The 20945-nt window shown below is 37.6% G+C and overlaps 1 protein-coding gene across 1 annotated transcript; it reads left to right on the top strand.

Moving 5' to 3' along the window:
• The first annotated feature begins 140 nt into the window (after positions 1–140).
• LOC107562384 (probable E3 ubiquitin-protein ligase HERC4) lies at positions 141–18177 on the top strand. The gene is made up of 22 exons (XM_016247012.1): positions 141–361; positions 2055–2310; positions 6652–6811; positions 6898–6994; positions 7577–7707; positions 7851–8011; positions 10573–10649; positions 11917–12041; positions 12720–12779; positions 12877–12988; positions 13373–13562; positions 14123–14295; positions 14714–14833; positions 15619–15717; positions 15794–15967; positions 16039–16188; positions 16365–16375; positions 17007–17073; positions 17176–17258; positions 17391–17574; positions 17714–17778; positions 17985–18177. Exons 2-22 carry the CDS (start codon positions 2085–2087, stop codon positions 18175–18177), a joined length of 2658 nt encoding a protein of 885 aa, XP_016102498.1. The 5' UTR covers positions 141–361; positions 2055–2084.
• Positions 18178–20945: the final 2768 nt, after the last annotated feature.

The following is a 20945-nucleotide window of genomic DNA, read 5'->3' as shown; positions in this document are numbered from 1 at the left end:
GTTCTAATCCCGCCGCAGCAGCTCCGTTGCTAATTATTATTATTATTATTATTATTATTAATTATTAAATTTATTTGTGTGTTTCGTTCTAACCCCGCCGCAGCAGCAGCTCCGCGTGTGTCGTCACATCCGGTGTCAGGAAAGGCTCTAGAATATTACCGTCGCTTCTCGTTCATTCTGCTGTGTGTGTGTGTGTGTGTGTGTGTGTGTGTGTGTGTGTGTGTGTTTAAGCGCGTCCTGCTGCTGGCGCTCTCAGTCTGTCATGACATTACAACACATATCTGCGTTAACGTTCATGTAAACATAAACCCTGAACCTGTGCTGGACGCGTCCACAGGAGCATCATATCACACATCGACAGGTAAGAGCAAGATTCATGTCAGTGGGTGTGGGTGCAGAAATATAGCGGACTAATGCCATATATATATATATTTAGGACTGACGGAGTATGTGTTTGTGCTCTTATTTAAGGCACACATTCGTGCACAACAGTAGTGAGGTGTGGTTTATTTGATTTGGAAAGCCTCTCGTTGAAAACAAATACACATAGTTTTGCGCTAATGAGAATTAGCTGACATTCCCTCAGGACTGCGTTTAAACACCAACCGTTTTAACGGTCATTCTCACACATTCCATTTAAAGCCACAGCGCTCAGGGCGTTTAAATCTCACGTGGCTTGCGGTTTAAAATTCGATACAGCGTTACATTTGTTGTTATTTGGCGTATAAATAAAAACAAACACTTAAAGTGGTAGCACCCGTTTTTGACTGAAAGCTGTTACGCAATAAATGTTATTGGACACACCTCCCAAAAACTGAACTTTCTAGAGAGATTTCCAGTGAATTTTCTTTTCAGGGCGGGGCTAACTTGCACGCTTTCATTTGCATCTATTTAAACCGTGGCACCCATTGACAACTGTGACAGCTGTAATAGTATAGGCTACTGGTTAGTGTTGTAAGCTAGTAATAACCTAACCTAGTAAGCAGACATCAGTCAAGTAATGGTGCATGCCAGGTTTGTGAGTTGAGTTAATTTTAGAGTATAGTGGCGTGTATATATATATATAGAGAGAGTTTAGTGACCATATAAAATCTGTGAGTAAGATTCATAATATATAATGTAATAAGGTACATCTTAGTACTTCACTTTCTATGGAAGCTATGGGAAATTTTTTTTACTGAATTGCGAGATATAAACTCAGAATTCTGACTTTTTTTCTTAGAATTCAATTTTTTGCAATTCTGAATTTACATTTCGCCATTTTTGACTTTAGACTTTTTCCCCAAAATTGCAATATAAACTCAGATATTTGACACTTTTTCCACACAATTCAGAGTTATATATATAAATAGTATAAATAATAAATAAGGTCATTGCAACTTTTTGAGGTGGTTCTTCTATTTGTTTCTGTTTGTTAATAAGCGAATCAATCAGTAATCAATCAATAATAATAATACAAAAAATATAATTAGCATCTAGTTACTGCTGCATTAAAGAGTTTGCTTTCGTCAAACTCGTGTGTGTGTGCGTGTGTGTGTGTGTGTGCGTGAGAGTGTGTGTGTGTGCGTGAGAGTGTGTGTGTGTGTGTGAGAGCGTGTGTGTGTGTGTGTGTGAGCGTGTGTGTGTGAGCGTGTGTGTGTGAGCGTGTGTGTGTGTGTGTGTGTGTGTGAGCGTGTGTGTGTGTGTGTGAGAGCGTGTGTGTGTGTGTGTGTGTGAGAGAGTGTGTGTGTGTCTGCGTGAGAGAGTGTGTGCGTGCGTGTGTGTGTGAGTGAGAGTGCATGTGTGTGTGTGAGAGAGAGTGTGTGTGTGTGTGTGTGTGTGTGTGTGTGTGTGTGAGAGAAGCAGTCTTCACCTGTAGGTCTTCACCTGACCTACAGTCGTGGCCTAATGGTTAGAGAGTCGAACGCATGCTGCCCACTGCTCCGGGTGTGTGTTCACGGTGTGTGTGTGTTCACTGCTGTGTGTGTGCACTTAGGATGGGATAAATGCAGAGCACTAATTCCGAGTATGGGTCACCATACTTGGCCACATGTCACGTCACTCACTCACTGTAGGTCTTCACCTGTGGAAGAGAGTCACTCGTCATGCTGTGCTGGGGGAATGCCTCGTACGGGCAGCTGGGTTTGGGTGGGATTGATGAGGAGATAGTGCTGGAGCCGAGGAAATGCGAGTTCTTCGAGGGCAAGCGTGTGAGGGATGTGGGATGCGGCAGACGTCACAGCGTCTTTCTGCTGGAGGACGGGACGGTGTACACCTGCGGCTGCAGTGACCTGGGACAGCTGGGGCATGACAAAGCACGCAAGAAACCAGGTAGGGCAGCAAAGACACTTTACTAGCATTAGAATATTATGGCTTTTATCGTAATTACTTGATCTTAATTAAATTAATTGATTTGAATGATTCACTTCAAATCAGTCTGACTGATGTCATCAATCTGTCATATATTTAAACATTTTGATAAGGTAATATTAAGGTGGTTCCTCTCTAATACCGTATTGGCCCGAATATAAGACGACCCTGATTATAAGGCGACCCCCCTTTTTTCAGATGTACATTTTGGAAAAAGGCTTTTTAAAAACCAAATCTTGTTTTTTCTCAGGAAAACACATTTTGTCTTCAATTATTGCATATTTTTCCTATTTAAATTTTTGTTTTGAAAGTATGATTAAAAACTGGTAAAATGTACCAACAATCACATTTAAAAAAATATGCACTTTTTGATATACCATAAAAAAAAAGCAGGTAGCCCATCTGAATTAGGACATTTAGGCTATCCATCTAATAGTAGCCTACCAACATCTTATTAACAGTAGAAGTTAAATCTTACCGTAGTCTTCAAATCTGGGTACTGTCTTACATTTTAAAATCACAAAGAGTTTGGTCCCATCAGGCTAACGTGACCGTCACGACTCATGCAGCTGTAAGCTTTTCTTTTGTTTTTACTCACGATCTTTACAACACGCATCACATTACGTATTTCACGGCACACTCGCTTTATGCGTATTTGGCGCCACCTAGTGTTGTGGGTGTATTATTGACATGTCAACGTCTAGAGCTAGGGCTGTCGCGATAACCGCAATATCGCAATACCGCGCTATTGACGAGCAAACCGCAGAGGAATACAAGAACAGCAGCAACCGCGATTTTTGTGTGTTTTATTTTTTCGTAAGGTTATGTCCTTCTCGTTTTGCACTTCATGCATGTGGACTGAATATTAAACAAGTTAGTAATGATAACATAATGTGTAGCATGCTGATTTGTACAGAGGCTCCGTAGAGTTGCACTTAACAAGCCTAAACAGACCGTGAATGAGAGAGAGATCGACTGAGCGCGTGCGATTACTTGCGTCTGTCCTCCAGGCCGAGTCATAAATATTTGTGAAAATAGGTTGTCATGTCCAAGGAAAGCCAAATCTCTGTTTTAGCATCAACGCATAGCTGGGCAGCAGAGCTTCTAAAGTGGAGCTCAAAGTTAAAACGATTTCAACAGCGTGTTTCATTACGACAGTCCCTTTCCTCCACCTTGTGGCACAACACTGTAACTGCACTGCCTGACAGCCGTCTAGAATGCGCGCAGGTGGAAATATCAATAGGTCTCTTGTCCAGTCAGATTAGAAGATCAGATTACAACTAGGCTAACTGTTATACATATAGGCTAACGATAGCCTAACGATCTTATTGTCAGGTTTATGTTCTGTTATGTGCACCGTTATTTTGTCATTCTCTTCTGTTTACTTCACTTCCTGTTTCAACACTATTTGGTTTCATTGTCTTCTGAATATGACCTCGTTAGTTATATCGTAACACATACACACAAATTATATTTATGGCGGTAATACCGCATACCGCGCTATTGAGCCACTCAAAATTACCGCAAGGCAAATTCCCTCACCGCGACAGCCCTATCTAGAGCCTGAATATAAGACGACCACGTTTTTTCAGATGTATTTCCAAGAAAAAAACATCGTCTTATATTCGGGTCAATACGGTACTCCCACTTTTTATGATCTGAACATTTCCTGCTGGATTAAATCATGCCTCGCCCTCAATTTTTTTGTTAATTTTATGTAAAGTGCATTTTTGACAGCATTCCATGTTGATCTAAAAATATCCCCTGAGAATAATATCATATATTGTGAATTATATATTTATTGAATTAGTTTTGTATTTAAGATCTAAGTAAAATGTTTAATTTGTCCCATTTTTGTCCTAAAGGATGCATTTATTTGATTAAAAATACAACAAAAAAGTTGTGAAATTTAATTATAATATAAAATAGCTATGTGAATATATTTGAAAAACATTTTATGTGAATATAGTGTGAAATATAATGTATTTCTGTGATGTGCAGCTGTATTTTCAGCATCATTACTCCAGTCTTCAGTGTCACATGATCTTCAGAAATCAGTATAATATGCTGCTTTATTAGAAACGTTTCTGATTATTATCAATGTTGAAAACGGTTGTGCTGCACAATATTTTTGTGAAAACTGGGATACGTTTTATTTTTCAGGATTCTTTGATGAATAGAAATGCATTTATTTGAAATAGAAATCTTTTGTAACATTATTACTGTCTTTACTGTCACTTTTGATCAATTTAATGCATCCTTACTGAATAAAAATATTAATTTCTTTAAAAAAATTTCCCTGTTCAAAAACCCTAGGTTATTTTAGGTTATATCAATGAAACAGCCCGTACTTTCACAACATCCTCTGAAATCAATCTGATGGATTTGGCTGCATACTATTGTTTCGCAGAAACGCATACGGGTCGGTCAGTGTGACATTGACTGCTGTTCTAACAACTGTCGGCTCCTTAGACGTCACATGACCTCTAACTCAATGACCTAGAAGTGTCAAGCACAGACCATACAGTACCAGTACCAGTTTCGGTATCAAAGCAAAACTAAAATTTGACTATACTTTCATTTAATCCAAACTGTGTACATATTTAATTTTAAAGAGCTTTTGAAAACCTAGAGTTATTCAGCCAAGAATAACAACTAATTTAGCTAAAAAAATTAATTAAAAAAAAGCCCAGAACTGCTTTTCTGACTGGTATGACACAAACAATATTAACTTAATATCCTAATGATTTTTGGCATAAAAGAAAAATCTATAATTTTGACCCATACAATGTATTGTTGGCTATTGCTACAAATATCCCCCAGCGACTTAACACTGCTTTTAGTGTTGTCACGGTACCAAAATTTCAGTATTCGGTACCAATACCAGTGAAAATCCTCGGTTCTCTGTATCAAAGCAAAACACAAAAACATGCAAATTAAAAAAAATTACTATACTTTCATTTAATCCAAACTGTGTACATATTTAATTTTTTAAGGGCTTTTGAAAACCTAGAGTTATTCAGCCAAGAATAACAACTAAGTTAGCTAAAAAAAATTTTATTAAAAAAAAAGCCCAGAACTGCTTTTCTGACTGGTATGACACAAACAATATTAACCATTTGTACATTCTCTAACACGCCTATTTTAGATTCACAATTCATTTAAAAGCCTCTAGTGTGTAAAAATAGTAAATATCATCATGTCCTCCTGTTGTGTTTTTTTTTTTTACCCTAATAAAAGTTATAGGAGCATTAAATAGTTAATAAAGAAACTTAATTCTAATGCTCATTATATTAGCGTTAGCCGCGCTTATGCTAACGATTAACTACTCTAATAACAGCGTTCATTTCAACTGACATTCAAATTAAAATATTAAATAATATTCATAACAGAAGCGGTGTTTCCCACAGACTTGCACTCTATTTGTGGCGGCATGTATATATGCTAAATCATTCTCTGCCAGCAGGAGGCGCTTGTAGAGCGGAAGAGATCGAGGTTTTCCCGCTAACGGCTGCACACAAAGCAGCGCTCAGCTCACAAACGCTGCTCAGGCATTACAGGCAAGATGAAATGAAAATGACATCCATAGTTTTCTGAAGACAGTCGGTTTCCTTCAGAAATACAGAGATATAAAAACACCCGCATGGGGTTTCGACTTTGACACGTGCAGTGCTCATGTTTATTCAACGAAGTCAAGGCCTTTTGGAAAATCTATTTGTGGTGGTGAGTTTTGATATTGTGGCAGGCCGCCACAAATAAATCAATGTACGGAAAACACTGATCTAAATATGAAAAATTAAAATGAAACTTACCTGCTTGAACTCTTTCATTTGATCCGGGTGTCTGTCTTTAAAGTGTTTTGTTAGTTTGGTGTGTTTCCTCGTTTTGATGTCGCATCTGCGCACCTTTCGGATTGACCGGGTACCACCGGTACTTAAAAAAAACCTGGTACCGTAACGTTTAATTTTTTTAGTACCGACTTGGTACCGAAGTACCGGGTCTTTTGACAACACTAACTGGTTTTGTGGTCCAGGGTCACATATAATCAACAAGATGGTTTGAATTGATGGGTCCTTTATTTGCATCACTGCTAAAGGATCAAAACGACTAAAAACAGACAACAAATATTGTCAAATAAAATTAACTTTCTATAAGACAAAGGACAAACTTTGTATTAATCAAATGAATTTTGCTGTAGCAGATGCAGCATATTAGAATATACACAATATATTGGCTAGTGTATCATGTAGTGCATCTGTATAATTCACACAACACTGTTATATGTTTACATCCCCTCTCTAGAGCAGGTTGTGTCTCTGGATGCTCAGAACATTGTGGCCGTGTCTTGTGGTGAAGCTCATACTCTGGCTCTGAATGATAAGGGACAAGTTTTTACATGGGGTCTGGGATCAGACGGGCAGCTCGGCCTTTCAAACATAGAGGATTGTATCCGTGTACCCAGGTAAAAAAAATCTGCACCTTTAAACCACTATAAGTATTCAATATTACAATAGTATTGCCTCTTTTATGTTGGGATTCGTGGTGTTCTTCAGATCGCCATTTCCCTGCCTTGCTGAAGACTCTCAGGTCCCAACGGGTTGTTTACATATGCTGTGGAGAGGACCACACGGCAGCACTAACGAAGGTATGGTTGCTTATTTTAAGTTCTTAATAAGCAACTATGTAATTTATTATGACATATTTAATGCTGTACATCCAAAAGAAGGAATGACCATGGTTTTGATGAAGTCATGTTTATTTGTATAGCACTTTTCGCAATACACAAAGCCACTTTACAGAAAATGATTTTAATGTTTATAATATCTTAATGCCTTAATCACATTTAGCAGGTTAGAGCTGGACAATGGTATAGTTTATATTTTGTGATGATACAAGCAGTTGAGATGTGCTATATAGTACAGTGCTTGCATAATTATTAGGCTAATACCTAATTCTTCACCTTAATGCTTAAAGTCTTTGCATTTAACTTAATATCCTAATGATTTTGGGCATAAAAGAAAAATCAATCATTTTGACCCATACAATGTATTTTTGGCTATTGCTACAAATTTACCCCAGTGACTTAAGACTGCTTTTGTGCTGCAGGGTCACATATGCAACAGAAATAGCAGCTCTTTTGGTGGTTGCACCAGTGCGACCGCTCACAAAATTTTGTTCCACAGGCAGAAAATTACATGATTAGTCATTTGTAACTTTGTTTTTGTAGGAGGGAGGTGTTTTTACATTTGGAGCGGGTGGTTATGGTCAGCTGGGACACAACACCACACACCATGAGGTGAACCCCAGGAAGGTGTTTGAACTCATGGGGAATGTGGTTGCACAGATAGCTTGTGGTAGGTAAGTATCAAACAGTCCATAATCATTGTTTTATTTTATGTCTGTCTTAGTTTTCTATATGAAAGCTTGAGACTACTTCCAAGAGTCTTGTATTTCTTATCATGAAGAACATTGGATTGCTTTCATTTTCACCTGCATGTAAGGCAGCACACTTTGGCGTTGATCCCTTCATCAGGAAAGATTGACTCATTTGGTCTCGGTGGTAACGGACAGCTAGGAACCCGCTCGACCTACAATAGGATAAGTCCCGCCCCTGTGAAGGGCTGCTGGCAAGCCCATACTGATCCTGTGCCTATGGATGTAGGTGGGTTGACTTTGTGCACATTACGTCTTTCAACAGAATTAATATCTTTGACAGCTGTCCTTCTCAGTATTTCTCAAAAGTGTGCATTGTATTGACTTAATCATTATGCTGATGGCCATGCATGTAATACAATTTATGAATGTTAAAGTCAGTAAATCAAATGACTCTTCTCTAGGGCTAGACGGTATATCGAGTTTGTACGTTATATCGATATATTATTTATAAACAGTATGGAATGAGGCAATACCATTTATATAGAGTTTGATACAAGCCCATCTGAAAAATAGCAGAAGACACAGAGTGAGCTGCTGCGGGGAAAGTGCATAATCCAGTCCTGAACATGAGACATGCTTATATTAAGGGCTTTAAAATAACTCATAAGATATAGTTAACATGTATAGTTTAAAGCGGTTTGCCCCATCAGACGCTCTGACAGATACATGTGCTGACAGATAGGCTACTTGCACTGTTCAATTCTTCAGTGAATAACTTACATTTCACAGGTATGTATCTGTAAGTGTTAGAAAGTCATGGAAATATTTCCAATTTGCTGTCAGGAGTGCATGATTCTTCTGCATGCGAGTCTCTGCTAAACTTCACAGACTTGAGCGAACGAATGCCGCCGCACATGCTCAATAATTCTGACTAAAATATACATTTAGTTAAAATATTTGTTGTTGAATAATACAAGTGCCATATGTATAATTTTAAACCTACAAGTAAGAGTATTTTATGATAGCAGTAACTGTGAAGTGACTGTTGAAAAGGGGAAAGCAAAATATAATGCAATTAGTCTGTGCATTTGTTTTTAATTTATTTTCATTTTTAGTTTAGTGAATTTTAGAGCCCGACTGATATATCGTTTAGCCGATATTATCGGCCGATATGAGCCTGTCGCCGATATATCGATATCGGCTAATATGCTGCCGATATGCCACCGATATGAAATTTTTTTTTACAAAGCATATAACGCAGATAAAATGCTTGAAATGGTGTAATTGCTTAGTTTGTCCAGCAGAGCGCCCTCCATTGTTTGCTACTGGCGACCTGGATGAAACGCTTTAAAGCTTAAGTCTATTAAAAACCATTGAAACTTTGAACGGCCATATCTCTGTAACGGCGCGGCGGATCCGCACCAAATTCGGGGGATCCCTTCAGCTCGAGGAACCCTCTCGAACGCGAATCGAGTGTACATCTCGAGGCCCCTTTTTCGAATGAGACCACCGCCGGGGTTCGGAAGTTACGGGCGGTTAAATTCGCAGTCTGTCGCCGACCGATCTAGCGATCCCGGGGGGCTACCGATGCGCAGAGGCTGGCGTTCGAGAGGGCTCCTCGAGCTGAAGGGATCCCCCGAATTTGGTGGAGATCCGCCGGCGCGTTCGCGAGATAGTGACAACCAGCCAACACTTTCACTTCAGTAAGGAGGTCTCTTGTTCAGGCAGCATTCAAGCGTTGTCTTATTCGACCGTAAGTGCCCTGCGAAGTGGACTTCACATGATATTCCGCCATGATTCCAGTTCCAAGGGAACATACACGTTACATTCAAAGGGCATTAAATTGCGCGAGACGTGAATTTATATTTATTTACAGAGGTAAATTATTTCACACTTCTCTAGTAAGTTTCGTCTGTGTGTGAAGACAGTAGCGCAAATCCGTGAATGAATGTTCCAAAGTGAAATAAACTTCAACGGAATAAAGTTGAATGGAATTGAATTGAATTAAAGTTGAATAAACTTCAACTGTTCTGTTCAGTGCACTGATGTCAGACTCATTTTGGATAAAGTTTATTATTAAATTGTTAAATGCCCTGCCTCCATCATTACATATCTTTGTCAGGTCATTATAAGTGTTTGATCACCACATTTGAGAGATCATTGCAAAAAATTTGTTTATGTATATACTGTATTCTATATATAATACCAGTCAAATGTTTGGACACACGAATGGGAAAGTGTCCAAACTTTTGCCTGATACTGTAGATGAAGAATATCGGCCGATATATCGAAATCTGCCTTTTTTTTACTCCCAAATATCGGTATCGGCCCCCAAAAAAAACATATCGGTCGGGCTCTAGTGAATTTAACTGTTGCTTACGATGTTAGAATGTAATGTAATTTTAACCTTTTTCACACATAATATGTAGCATTGCCCTCATGGTTACATTCACTTTATTTGTTTTCATAGCCTTTGATATGTACATTGTTTCATTGGACAACATTGGGCAGAATTTAAATAAATAAATAAATAAATAGTTTTTTTTTTATCCAAATAGAAAAACATAGAAAATGCCGATAAATATACCATATATCGCAATTCAGCCAGAAAATACAGAGATTATTTTTTTGACCATATCGCCCAGCCCTACTCTTCTGCACAAATGTAACTCTAGATCACATAGAGTTGAGTTGCACTTTAGTATTGTACATTAGTTTTTTGTTCACTCATCAGTGCCCCAGTGTGTATACTGTGAATCAGTATACTCATTCATGGAGCTGATTGAGACTCACCCAAGAAAAACCCATGTTTCAATGTTTCAGATTTGACTGGGTTGTCCATTTCAGAGGCGGAACAGAGTTACTGTGTGAAGAGGATCTACGCTGGAGGAGACCAGAGCTTCGCTCACTACGCTTTATCTCAGGTATGAGGAGCAGAGGTCAAATGTCAAGCTAAAGGCTGCCAGAGGAATCTATATATGAATTATTCTAATTATTATATTTTTACTATTATAATTATTGTATATCATTTTTATAAAATATACGGACAAGGCTTGATCTATCATGATTTGTTTCAATGAAAAGTGCTATAAATAAAGCTGTAGTATTTGTTAATATTATTTCCCCATCGACACAGCCTTTGTTACCTCAGAAAATTGTTACATTTAGATGACACAGTATGAAAAATTGCTTTTCCAGAGCAGTATGTACTGATGTGTTGTGTGCAGTAACACCAGGAACGTTTGATTAGAAAGAAAATAAGGTTAGCTTGAATTTCATTTTGCCTTAAAATCATATTTGCAGTGAATGAAGGACCAAAGTTTGAACATTACACAACTGCTTAACAATATCCAGTGAGATCCTTATATTAACACTAATATTTCTGTGACGCTACTAGAATGAAAGGGGAACAACTGTCTAGTTTGTATTTGTTTTATGGTATTATATGGTAAAAGAACAATCCACAGATACTGTATTTATCTGGATGTGTAATTATTTCCATTCAGCCCAAATTCTGTTTAACTTGGTAACATAACACATCAGCATCCAAAACTGGGAAATGTATTTCAAAAATGTTTAGTATGTGTTAGTTTGTACTAGGGATGTGCTCGAATAGTGAATCCAAATTCGGAAAGGCACAGAAAACGAATAACGTGTTCTACAGAAGCCCTAAAGGGAATAAATACGAGATGGGAGGAAAAATTCTCTGGCAAGTATATCGTTGGGTAATTATACTGTATATAAACTGCGGGCATCAGGAAGTCGCTATTAATATGCGGGGCATTGAAATCGCTTTTGAATGTGCACTCGCTTTTTACTTTCACTTTCGAGATTCACGATCACACGTACTCTGTGTATACTACGGAGCAGCAGTACTTACCACATATTTCACAAGATTAGATTTTTGTCAGTGGTGCTCAGGATCTTCAAATCATTCGCCATTGTCCTATCAGTCATCTCTCCTTACTCTGTTTATGTGGTAATTTAAATTTTATGTACTGTAACAGATTACCGCTAGCAAGCGGCTTACCATGTCCCTTTAGTGGCTCCATAGAACACGTTATTCAGTTTCTGTGCCTTTCCGTATTCGGATTCACTAATCGGGCACATCCCTTGTTTGTACAGTTCTCTTTGTAGCGATTTGCTGTTCGCTGATGTTCCCATTTAAATGACTCAGCTGTATTGCTGTAGGACGACAGCCCTCCAGTTGATCTGAGGACAACCAGACCTGATGGACAGATATACACTCTCAGCGATGACCTCATCCAGAAATGGCTCAATCATGGCCATGGGAGACTATCACCAGAAATCACCAAGTACTGCTTTTACATACTTTTTATTCATTATTACATTAAAGGGATGGTTCACCCAAAAATGAAAATTCTGTCATTAATTACTCACCTTCATGTTGTTCCAATCCCCTAAGACTTTCATTCATCCTCAGGACACAATTAAAGATATTTTAAATGAAATCACCACATACTCTGCTTGCAAACAGTACAGTGTTTCTGGTACAGGCTGTATCGTAAGAGTCGCTCTCTCGCGTCAACACAACACGCATGAATCGTGGTGCTCTCGAGGACTGGAGAAGAAGAAGCAGCTCTCGTGAACGTGCATTGGAGATTGAAGTGGAAGTGAAGAAAATGTTAAATATAGTTGTTATTTTTTTATTTTTTTGGCAAACAAAAAGCATTCCTGTCACTTCAAAGTGAAAGTTACTTAGGCTGTCAATAGAGGGACAGAAACCTTTCTGATTTCACTTAAAATATCTTCAATTGTGTTCATGAATGAGCGTAATTAACAAAAGTCTTAGGGGTTTGGAACAACATGAGGGTGAGTAATTAATGACAGAATTTTTATTTTTGGGTGAACTCGTCGTTTAGATGAAACTCAGTCTGATCTAATAAAGTGTGACTATGTAACCTGAATTCAAATCTAAGAATTTCATAAAGCAGTCCATCATACTGATGATGTGTGTTTGGTGTCTCTTGTAGTGAGATTGATCTTGTGTTCTCTTCAGCGAGTTGTCTCAATGGAAGCTTTCTGTCTGGAAGGTAACTAAACCATTATGCATTCAATACAAAATATTGCTCTGTGGAAACCTTATAAATAGCTGAAGATCATTTCTCAAATGAGTGTTTTGTTTTGCAGTAATCCAGATCACTACAACACTAACAGTAAGTGCTCAGGTGTGGACATCAACATGGCTCGCCTGCTCTACCACAGACTCATCCAGTCCGATTACCCACAAATCTCACAAATTGTGAGTCACTTGTTTATGGCATTCAGAAGACATACGTTAACTTTAAAAGAGTAGTTCGCCCAAAAATGAAAATTTGCTGAAAATGTACTGAGGTCATCCAAGATTAGGATGAGTTTGATTCTTCATCAGATTTGGAGAAATGGACTGGAGTGGTGTGGATTATTGTGATGTTTTTATCAGGTTTTTGGACTCTCATTCTGACGGCAGAGGATCCATTGCTGAGCAAGTGATGCAATGCTACATTTCTCCAAATCTGATGAAGAAACAAGCTCATCTACATCTTGCATGACCTGACTCATTCAGCAAACTTAAATTTTTGGGTGAACTATTCCTAAGTGCCCATCATTACTGTTGTTACCAATGCATGGGTTAATCCTAATCCAGGTGGCTGCTAGTATGGAGAAGCATCTCCTCCCCAGATTGAGCAGTTCTCCTCCAGACATCGAGGCTCTAAGACTCTACCTCACGCTGCCCGAGTGTCCGCTCCTCAGCAACCCCAACAACTACACCACCCTCACTATTCCCTTCGCCAAGGCCATCGTAAACCTGAAGGACGCCCCCATCAAAGTGCTCGGTACGTCCCGTCTTCTATGACAGGAGTTTTGTTTGTTAGGCTTCATTATGGCTCTTGTACAGCACCGAACAATATTTCGATTGGCCAAAATCAGCACTTGGCATATATTTGTCAACAAATATTTTTACTGCTCAATTTATATAATTATAACAGGATGACAAATGTTCATATTTGAATGTTTAACAAAAAGAATTTCTTGGCATTTGGTATTTTACCAAACATATTCTGTATCTTTCAGTAGCTGTGTACAGAAAGGCTGTATATAACGTGAAGCATTTTTAGACTGTCCTTCATTAATGGAACCACAAATGTACTTCACAAACTTCTTTGAAAGACTTCTTCTCTTGCCTAGGAAAATTTCCAGACCAGTTGGACCTTTACATTCTAGGTTTTGTTTATTGAAGTAAAAAAAAAAAACAAGTTTGCAACTGCATATATGTACACAATGGCCACATTTACCATGTGTAGTGCACTAATAGTGTACAATAGGCAATGGTCAACTTCTGCACATTGGTAGGTATTTCCAAAGTATTTCATTTTTCACAACTACACTTATTAAGGAAACTGGTGGTCAAAGTTTGAGCCAGCGGTCTTCCAGAGGCTGGTGGAGCTCTATAAGGAGGTGGTGGTGTATCTACTGCGGATGCAGAAACTGGGAATTCCTCTTTCTGACCAGAGGATCTTCACCTGCTTCCTGCACACCTCACTCAAATTCCTGGAGATCCTCCACTCGGTGAGCACCACAGTTAGTGATAGTAGACATTGGCCACATCCCAATTTGCATAACATATGTCCTAAATGATAAAATTAGAATTAGTGTGTCCCAAATCATAGTACATTTAGAAATATATACCATCATTTACTACATTATCTGGTGATGTACTTAACATTCACCAGAAACATGAATAATTTTATTCATGTCTGTCTTTTGATTCTGAAATAGGAAATTCTGTAATATTACTGTACGATTAGGCATTTAGCCAGATGCTTTTATCCAAAGCTATTTGTAAAAGACCCAACGATAGTCATAATGCACAATTGCAGCTTCATTAGGCAACTAGATTCGGAAGCAGCTAGAGAAGAGGAGAAATGCAGAAGACACTTTTTTTTTTTTGTAATTTTTTGCTCTTATTCTCATTGTCGTGCTGCAGGTTAATGAGCATGCTGGCCAGATCATCCAGTATGACAAGTTTTATATTCATGAGCTGGATGAGCTCATTGACATCAGGAATGATTATGTCACCTGGTTTCAGCAGCAGATGTTCTCTGTGGTGAGTTTTCTGCATTGTTCAAAGGTAATTATACACTTCTGAATTTTATGATCTTTTATAGTACCTAAAATGTGAAGTGTGTAATTCCTTTGCTTACTAACAGCACCAAACTGAATGGGCTCATGTTTGAAACTTACTATTATTTTGGTTGTTCTGTTTGATGCCACTAGGGGTTTTAAAATGACACTTTTCTGCCACCTTAAATCTGTTAATCACCGTATTTTCCAGAAAATAACTCACACCTGAATACAAACTTTGTATTGTTGCATTGTTGAGAGATAAAAAACATAGTTAAGTTGCACCTGTATATAAGTAACATGTATTTTAGTTCCCCTCCTTCTACAATAAATCCTTTAAATTTAACTGTATTCAGAAAAGAACAAGAATGAAAAATATAAGTATAAATAAAGCTCAATTTTAAAGGAATTCATTATGAGTGGCATGTGGGAAATGCGCTATACAAATAAACTTGGGTTCACATATCTCGGCACAAATTCAAATGTTTTTATATTGGCGATGTAATATTTGGCTGTTAAATTATTATTAATTCTGTAAACACGGCTATGTACTTCAATATGTTTGCTTCTGTTTGGCTAAATGCGTTTTAGTGACATGATGAACCGGTTGCAATTTGCACATGTTTGTGTGCTTGCTGTTTATTGTATTATATCAGTTGCAACACGTTTCAGATGATAAAAAAAAAAAGCAACTTAAATACCAGTAAATAGGGTAGTCAAAATTCACAGTCACAGTAACGTTTTCCTCTCGTTGTCTGTTTTGTAAAGGTCATGGACTCTCAGGTGACCATGTGCAAATACCCATTTGTTTTTGACGCTCAGGCGAAAACAGCACTGCTTCAGACTGATGCTGTGATCCAGATGCAGGTGAGAGTGATCGTCTCATCTCAAGATTTGACATCATGTTTTACCGCGGTGAGCTGACAGTGCTGTTTGTGATCAGATGGCGGTGGATCATGCTCAGAGACAGAACTTACACTCTCTGTTCCTGTCCGGTGGAGGAGTGGAGTCAGTAAACCCCTGCCTCATCCTCATCGTACGCCGAGAAAACGTGGTCGGAGACTCCATGGAGGTGCTGAGGAAGTCCAAAAACGTTGATTACAAGAAGCCGCTCAAGGTAAATGAGTTAGTCTTGATCTATGCATCTTCAGTGCTGCTTCTGCGGTTTTTAATTGTATTATTTTGCAGGTGATCGTTGTGGGAGAGGAGGCCGTGGATGCTGGCGGCGTGAGAAAAGAGTTCTTCCTGCTCATCATGAAAGAACTCTTGGACCCTAAATATGGGATGTTCAGATACTACGAGGAGTCCAGGCTCATCTGGTTCGCTCACAAGGTACAGTAAAATAGCACTAATGCCCACGCACAATGTCTTTAAAGAAAAAAATTCTGAAGTCTTTTAGGGCCCTATGAAATCTGTTTATTTTTTCCTAAATTCAATTTTTTCCGTTTTAATTTTTCTGGATTCTTTTTTTCTTTTTTAATTTTTCTGGTTTAAATGATGAAATTTAATTTTAGCAATCAAAAAAGCATGTCCAATTTTTTGAAATCATGAAACTTACACAATTTAACAACAATTTATTGAAAGTTTAATAAAAATTTAATTTTTAGGGCCCTATTAAATACAATCCCCCCCCATTTCTGTTTTATTTTTTACCAAGTATTTTATTTAAATTTTTTTGGATTCCATTTTAGTAATCAAATAAATAATAAAAAAAAGCATGTCTAATCATTTGAATTCATAAAAACAACTTAATTAATTTAATAATTTTTTTTACAATATATAAAAGGTTTTATTTTTTCAGAAATTCTGTGTTGTGTATTTTAATTTTTCTGGTAATCAAATTCGTCACTCTATATCTCCAATAATATGTCTTAGTAAGATGAGATTTAGATGCTTTGCAATGCAATGCAATCCAATGATGATTGAGAGATGAACAAATAAACGCTCCTCAAAAGTCTGATGATCATATTTGATACTCGCATCAGAAGACATGTAGTAGAGGCCTTGTGTGAATGTGCGTATCAAATATTATACAGTAGGCTTTATAGGATTAAGTAATAATCTTGGAAAAGGTGATGCAACCCGTTTTAGTAAGAGAGTGATGTTTTTAGATTAGATGTGATCCTCAATTTATGGTTTTCTCTGTGGGTCTTCAGGAGTCTTCAGCAGCTGCTGGATTATACAGAGGATGATTTGGAAGAAGCGTTTTGCCTGAATTTCACCGTAAGAACAAGATATTTGTGCATGATGTCCGTCTTTAAAAGCGTGATTCATTAAAAAAAAAAAAAACATGCATATGGAGTCAGTTTTATTTTATGATCGCAGATCACTGAGGAAATTTTTGGCACCACGGAGGTATTGGAGCTGGTTCCCAATGGGACGGACATCAGTGTCAACAAGTCCAACAGGTAATATATGCACTGTAATATTAACATGCACTCACCACAACTGTTGTTTAATACTGACTGACTTGAGTTCACATATAAATTCCAGTTGAGCACAGCATTAAATGGTTTTTGTCACCTATTCAACCTATCCAGGCAGGAGTTCGTCAACGCCTATGTCGTTTATAAATTTAACACCTCCGTGGCTCCTCAGTTCAGCGCTTTCTATGCTGGATTTCACAAAGTGTGTGGAGGGAAAGTTCTAGAGCTTTTCCAGCCCAGTGAACTGCAGGCCATGGTCATAGGAAACACCAATTATGACTGGAAGGAATTAGAGAAGGTACAATTATTGCACCAGCTGATAGATAGAGTCATTTGCTCAGACTGCAGAAAACCGACAGTATGTGTTTGGAAATGTTTTGCTGCTGCTGTAGTTTGTTGACGATGTAAATGTTCTGCATGACTGTATTGATTCTCAGAGCACAGAATATAAGGGCGAGTACTGGGCGGATCACCCCACCATCAAGATCTATCCAATGAGATAGTGCCTCATTTGCATATTTAAACAGAAATATGCAGAAAACATGTAATACAAAACGGTTGTCTTAATGTGCTGTGATTAATCACCTGGGTGAAGTATGATGTTTAAGTATAGTTACCTAAGTTGCTCTGCAAGGTTATGCTGCTCAGAATGTGAATGTATTTTAATGCCGTCTTTCTGTCACTTACACTAGTGTTCCTCACGGGCAGCGACCGAATCCCCATCCTGGGCATGAAGAGCCTGGCGTTAGTGATCCAGCCCACCGGTGGCGGAGAGCAATATTTCCCTGTAGCGCACACATGCTTCAACCTGCTGGATCTGCCCAAGTACACTAATAAGGAGACACTCAAAGAGAAACTGCTGCAGGCCATCGAACACAACCAGGGCTTCAACCTCGTCTGACGTCAGCGAGCGCAAAACCAGCAAACCGTGTACAGGCCGTATGTTACACACAGGTACCACACACTTCAGCCTGCAGAAACATTTGCGGAGTTCATTGTGTGACTGCTGCCTTTGAGTTGTTTTCGAAATTAGCATAGAAATGTTTGATTTATTATGCATCTGAATAATCATCAGTTACAATTTAAATAAAGACACTTATATCTGTAAATACAGCGTCCCAGTGGGACTGAAATGTGTATACAGTATTTGTTTATCAGAATTCTGTTACTTACTCAAAGTTTGGGGTGATATTTGTGTGCTAGTATTAAAAGATTTCTCCCCCTTTTTTACTTTCTTTCTTTATTCTTTTTTTGGGGGGGGGATAGTTCATCCAAAAATTTACTGTAAATTTGCTGAAAATGTGCTCACCCTCAGGTCATGCAAGATTAGGATGAGTTTATTTCTTCATCAGATCTGGAGAAATGTAGTATTGCATCACTTGCTCTGCAGTGAATGGGTGCCGTCAGAATGAGAGCTGATAAAAACAATCCACACCACTCCAGTCCATCAGTTAATATTTCTGAAGCAAAAAGCTGCGTGTTTGTAAGAAACAAATCCGTCATTAAGACATTTTTAATTTCAAACTGTTGCTTCCGTTTTAAATAATTCATAATAACTCTTTCTCCGGTGAAAAAGTCCATCTCCTGTCGTCTCTCACATCCAAACCCAGCCACATATGTGTTTAGAGCTGTTTAAACACTGCTTGATCTGTGCAGATTTCTCTCCTGATTCACACCAGAACACTTTCTCACTGGAGGAAGAGTTATTATGGATTATAGACTCGTGTTTGAGTTAAAAACGTCTTAATGCTGGATTTGTCTCAGCTTTTGTCTTCTCCAGATGTTAACTGATGGACGAGTGCTGTGGATTATTGTGATGTTTTTATCAGCTCTCATTCTGACGGCACCCATTCACCGCAGAGCAAGTGATGCGATGCTACATTTCTCCAAATCTGATGAAGACACAAACTCATCCTAATCTCGGACGGCCTGAGAGTGTGTATATTTCCAGCAAATTTTTTGGGTAAAATATTCCTTTAAACCTGCAACACACTACAGTAAGGTTCTATACGTTAACATATCATAAACTAAAAATTAACAACTGTATTGTATAGAATTTATTCATTTATTAATGAATTATATAATTACGAATATAAATGAATAAATGTTAATTTATAAATACACTGTTCATTATTCATTCAAAATGCAATAACTACTGTTAATGTTTATTATTATCTTAACTGTTAAAATGTATTAGTGTATGTAGAAATAACCCTGAGATTATTAAATGCTATTGTTTATTGTTAATGATAGTATTAACTAATGTTAGCATATACAATCTTATTGTAGTGTAAATAGTAACACTGTTAGCATTACAAAACCTTTGTTGTTGTTTTTTGTAGTTGCATAGAATATAATTTTATTCTAAATGACTTCACAAACTAACGCCTCATGGATGTGCAGAAATCTCATTTGCTAAATCAGTAAGATGCAACAGATACTAAGATGTTGGATTTGCTGAATGTTATGCGACTTTTTTTTTAAACATTTTGGCACGCTGTTCAGATTCACTTTAGGATGTACTGGATGAATATTCATGCAGAATAATTCTGTTCTGCACATGATTTTGTGGTGTGTGTCCTTGCAGGATCATGTGCCTTAACCGAAAACACACACATATAGATTGTTTTGAGCTGTTACTTTTACATTTTTTTGAAGTTTGAGTAAGTATCAAAATCTGATAGCAGCAGATCCATCAGCGCGTCTCATGAAAACTCAATGTGTTCATCGCTGTTATAATGTTCATATACTGGACTGGCAATGCAAAGTCTTACGGGGGTTAAGAAGTTTGCATGATTACAGAATAAAATAAAATGCCACTGATAACATTCTGAGTAATAATTTATGACCAATGCAAATAATAAGTGGGTTTGATGATTCAAGTTCAAGTCTTAATCCGCTCCTCACACGTGTGTCTATACTGTGTGAGCTTCTAGTTGCTGTGCCATTGTGTGGGTGCTGAAGGAAGCAATCAAACAAATGCTGAAATTTTTCCTGTTTGTAAATTGTAAATAAACTCAAAATTTTCTAGATTTGATGTTGTGATTTTTCCCCCCATGCGTTTTAGTTGTGGTTTGTATGAAAGCTTGTTGCCACCATGAAGTAAAAAAAATAATTGCAACTTTTTTTCTCACAATTATAAGATTATATGTCACAATTCAGACTTTTTGTGGAAAAAAATCTGAAGAAGTCTTGTGAGATATAAACTCGCAGTTGCATGAAGCAAAAGTCAGAATTGTGAGATAAAAAGCTGCAATTTCCCATTTTTTATTACGTGGCAGAAACAAACAACAGAAATGCGAGATGTAAATGCAAAACTCTGAGAAAAGTCCAAATTTAGATATAAACTCTCAATTCTGAGAATAAAAAAAGTCATAATTGAGATATTCTGAGGAAAGTCTGATTTGAGATATAAAGTCACAATTCTGAGAAAAAAGTTCAAATTATGAGATCTAAACATGCAATTCTGGGGGGGGGGGAATTATGAGATAAACTCAATCTTGACAAAAAAAAGTTTAAATTATGAGATAGAAAATCTGAATTATCAGGAAAAAAACCATCTGAATTATTAAATATAAACTCGCAATTCTGAGAAAAAAAACTGATGAAAAAAACGATATTGAATAAATTTCAATATATATATATATATATATATATATATATATATAT

Source organism: Sinocyclocheilus grahami, unplaced genomic scaffold (assembly GCF_001515645.1).
Source record: "Sinocyclocheilus grahami isolate Dianchi unplaced genomic scaffold, SAMN03320097.WGS_v1.1 scaffold821.1, whole genome shotgun sequence".
Classification (NCBI taxonomy): Eukaryota; Metazoa; Chordata; class Actinopteri; order Cypriniformes; family Cyprinidae; genus Sinocyclocheilus; species Sinocyclocheilus grahami.
The sequence above is the reverse complement of the archived record's forward strand: the minus strand, read 5'-3'. Positions and strand labels throughout refer to the sequence as shown.